A 4,601-nucleotide genomic window follows, 5' to 3' on the forward strand; every position below is an offset into this window, starting at 1 on the left:
AGAGAGAGAGAGAGAGAGAGAGAGAGAGAGAGAGAGAGAAGAGTTATGGGGCAAGGTGGACAATGCTCAAGTTTATCCCATATCTCCCTTCCAAGCAGGGCTGATTCAGATTTGTCATTTATCTATTAATGTAACCAGAGAAAATACATTTCTTGTTGGACGTTTAAAGTGTAAGTGTAAGGTCTGGATGTTTGTATTACGCATCTATATTCAACAAGCTCAATACAATTTGTAGTTTAATTCTAATATGAAAGAAAGCTATGTGAATAAGTGCCTCCATTGGAGAAAAGACGGCCATGAGAAGAAATGGGAAAACCATGAAAGTTGGTAAATTGGAGTAAGGATCATGAATAAATGAATGGAGGGCTTTGAATGGAAGAAAAAATATGAGTCAGCAGCAGGGAGAGACACGGAAGGTAGATTGTGTTTAAATCCGAGTTGAATAGCAGAGGACACGCCCTGTTTCTAATACGTTTAAGTTCCACACATGCTCTCACATTAGTCACACCTTCTATTCCTTTTATATGTACTGTAAACACAGCTGATGGCCAAATCTAACTGAAGCAGGTTCTCTAAAGCCACATGCTCAGCTTCTTTGAATAATACATGACTGTAAGCTGAGATGTGACACAACAAAACCTGTTCAGCAGCACAGAGGAGTCAGTGATACTTAGAAACACATTCCTAAAGTTGAAAATATTTTCTTCTAAACTGAGATAAAATCCTATCCCAAAAAGGCATAAATTACATCATACAAATCCACTTTTTTGTTGGACTGATAGTTCCACACTCTCTCACAGGGAAAAGGTAAAGCAAGAGTAAATATATAAATGGAAGGCTTAGAAGTTCCTTGTAAATGTTGATGTTTTATTGTTATTGTATCAGGCCATATTTGCTTGTTGCTTGTAATTATGGTACTATGCGTACCAATCTTGTATGATACGTCTATCTATTGTTGCGGTGGTGATATGAATGGGTGAAATCCAAAGCTGAACTATAACTCAAAACCTACAACATACAGTAAGCATCTACGGCCAGACTCCAATTCACCCCTTGTGTCATGTATACTGTATCTAGTTTTACTTTGACTATCAAGTTTAGTTCCTCCAATAGACTGGATGAAGCAGAAGTAGCAGGGTGTGGGATTCTATTGTTACTAGAGCTATGGTGTGTCAGCACTTACAGACACAGGTATGATGTAAACACACAACCCCAACAGTACAAAAACCACAGAACACATACACAGGCACAAATACATGCAAATAGAGGTATGCAGACGTACCTGCATGTGTGTTTTTGTCCATTCTGTGGTTCGTGTGAAAATACACACACACAACCAAATACACACCAAGGAATTTTGTCTACTTGTCCTGTAGGTGACACAGTACATGCACCTGTTTTTATAATAAGAAATAATACAATACAACCAACCCAAGGTTTTACACACACACAAACTTGGCTAGATAAGACTAACAACACAGCTCCCCCACCCAAACACGCACCAACATGTGTCTCTCACCTGCTTCTTGTCTCGTGAGATCCATTTGGAATCGATGGAGCCCAGAGTGAGGCTGGGCGCCATGTGGTTCAGGACCTTCGCCAGAAAAACCTGCAAACCGCGAAAAACAAAACACCCAGAGCCTGTCAGTTTATTTTCACACATCAACACCTCCCTGATGAATGTTTTTATCTCCCTCTAATGTAGCTCAGCATAAATTCTTCAGGAAGACCTAACTGTTAATTGATGCTCTAAATCAAATCAGCTGTTATCCAAATAACTGTACATTTTCATCATGCTGTGTGTAACTGTTGCATATCTGCAAATTAGTCTCTCCTGATTGAAATGTAACTCAGCATTAATTCTTTCAGGAAGACCTCACTCTTAATCAATGCTCTCTACCTAAGTCAAATCAGCTGTTGGAGGCGTTTGCAAATTGCAAGGGCCAATCACAGAGTCACAACCCTGCTTTAAAATCTGTTTCTCCCTTTGCCATCAGCTGCCGGTTCAGGCAAAGAGTGCAACCCACCACCTACCCTTCCAACTTCTTGGAGTCTTCTACTCCAGCTTACCGTTCCGGAGCCTCTTTCGGTCCGGTCTTCGGGCTCCTTTGTCGCCACCACCGAGGTCTAGATTCCATTAGGGGGTTATGATGATTCTCTACCCCTATATACACAATCTATTAGTATAACAATGGAGTCTTATCTCCAAAGACTTTGTACTTTTTATTGGGCTGTAATGCTAATCATTTGAAAAACAAGTCTCTTCTCCTCCCATGCAGATTTTCTCAGTGTTTGCCTTGACAATTGGACACACTTGTATCTGTGATTTAATAAGAGAAAGCCCTCAAAGGGCACCTACACGGATTCTTGCCCTTGAAATACACCAAATCAAAGGTGACACTATAACAGTCATTCCTCACAGCAAGGCTGAGTGGAGTAAGACAAATTAATGACTTCTGGGTTAACTGAGTACTTGACTGAATAGTGTGACTCACTTATGAAGGAAAGAGTAGTGGAACATAAAGAGGAAAAGGATAGAGTAGTGGAGAGAATGAGTGGACAAGCGATTGTGTGGCACCTTGAACGGTGTGGCCGAGTCCGGGTTCATCTGGACCATCGGAGCTATCAGAACCACTCCAGCAAAATCACTGGGCCTCTCACAAGCCGTCAGGATGGAGATAGCACCACCCTGAGTGAGAAAAAGAACAGAATATATATTTATATATGCAAATGAACCAGATGTTTATTTCTCTAACAATGGAATACAAATATCTCATATTTCTTGTAGCACTTAATTTATACAAATTGATTCAAAAACATATCTGCTCCAAGCAATCTATACAATGTATGCAATGTGCTACAAAAAAGTAATGCCTTTCATAACAACATACACATATGATTTTAAGTTCAAAGACAAGATGTGAAAAACCTTATGCTGACAACTTGGTTATGTTGGTTGCATGTAGTTTGTGCAAACATTTCCTACTAAACCCTGCTGCAGTGTAGACAACAGTAAATGTTTTTCAACTGATCTGTAACTTATTTATGTTTCAATAAGCAGAACTCAAGATTTATGTCTCAATCCACAAATGTAGAAAATATTTGAATATGGAGATTTCATTTCAGTGGATCCATGTCACAAACTGTTTGCTGTCCATTGTAGTTTGTGCTGTCATGTTACTATAGTTAGGAACAGCTGGTCCTGGTAATACCAATTGTGACCTGTTATAAGCATTTTCATTGGTTGTTTTGTGAATCTGTATTGCAGGCAGCCTTCCAGTTCACTTAAATAGTTTCAGATTTAAATAAATTGATTTTTGTTAGTGCTAGCCTTACATTATTACATGATATGAATTTATTTGACAGACAGAGCAGCTTGAAATTAGGGCAATGGTAGAATATGTTTGAAATTCCAGATCTTCAAAGGTAAAAAAGTAAATGGTGAGAAGTAAAGCGTTCCAGTCAGACAGACTGATGATGAAGAATTACCAAGAAAGGTTTTTTTTTTTTTTTTTTTTTTTTAAAGCCACGGGCAAGAGGTAGTTTTGAAAGTTTAAAACAAATTGAAGCAACTTGAATAGTTATAAATAGAAGACAGAACATGTTTCAATGAGGGGAAAATGATATGAGAGCCTGTAACAGACAGGGAGTGTCTTATCAAAGTTGGTGTGTGATGTGAGGAGCAGTGGGAAAACTCCTCAGAGGTCAAGACGAACATAAAACAACCCTTTTGTTTGGATGGGCGTAATTTTCCACCCTGCTCTTTTGTTGCTGAAACTATAAACAGACTGGGAGAGAAATGCGAATGTGAACCCACGGCTCTTAGCACACAACATGCACTGTGTAGCTGCAGCGAACAGCAGCGCAAGGTCACACCTTGGCACCAATGATGACATTTGGGATTGCGATTTAAATCCGGTGATGTAGGACCATGAAAATTAGCAGCTCTGTGGCGGCCTAAACTCAAATCAATTTGCCATGGTTCACTCTGTCGTGGGTTCTCTTCTCGTGTGCAACAAGTGCAAGTGTCTATGCGGGTGCACACAGACAGACACACATACACATGAGCACAGTGTTTCTGCATTTGTGAATCTGTCTCTGTCCTTTGCCCTGTCCCTGTCTCTCTTGTTGGAGACTAAGTGGCTTCAACTTTGTTTGTGAGCATTCTTTGTCACTTGTGTGAATATTCATCAGGCTTGGGCCAATGACAAAACGGTCACCAAAAGACAAAACATTCCCACCAGAAAATCTCACAAGCGCTCACTCGGTCACTGCCCACACAAACATACACAGAGTTAGAGAAGGAGGCTTTGCTCCATCACTTGTTTCTCCTTTAGACACACATATTCCAACAAATACTCAAAGACAGGCTTATACTGAAATATCCATGTGTAAACACCAGGACACACACTTGCAGATAAATTGTGAAATTTAAACTGCCCAAACTGTTGGTTCAATACATCTGATTCTGTTTAAATATGACAAGATGACTCAATGGTATATGGCACAATAGCCCTTTCTGGGCCATGTCTTCACACACTGCACATTTTGTCCAGTGGGCTCCAATGATAGAGAGATAGAAAGAGCGAGAGAGAGAGAGA

At 39.9% G+C, this 4,601-nt stretch overlaps 1 protein-coding gene across 2 annotated transcripts in view; it reads right to left on the reverse strand.

The window, feature by feature from the left end:
* The window catches only part of mgll (monoglyceride lipase), a 34,639-nt gene that overhangs the window by 5,597 nt on the left and 24,441 nt on the right, over positions 1-4,601 (reverse strand). For both annotated transcript variants that reach the window (XM_032520976.1, XM_032520975.1), the window contains 2 exons: positions 2,579-2,689; positions 1,520-1,609 (listed from right to left, as the gene is read on the reverse strand). In XM_032520976.1, the coding sequence (XP_032376867.1) occupies positions 1,520-1,609; positions 2,579-2,689 (201 nt within the window). The remainder of the gene's footprint in view (positions 1-1,519; positions 1,610-2,578; positions 2,690-4,601) is intronic.

The sequence above is a fragment of the Etheostoma spectabile genome, chromosome 7, assembly GCF_008692095.1.
Source record: "Etheostoma spectabile isolate EspeVRDwgs_2016 chromosome 7, UIUC_Espe_1.0, whole genome shotgun sequence".
Lineage (NCBI taxonomy): Eukaryota > Metazoa > Chordata > Actinopteri > Perciformes > Percidae > Etheostoma > Etheostoma spectabile.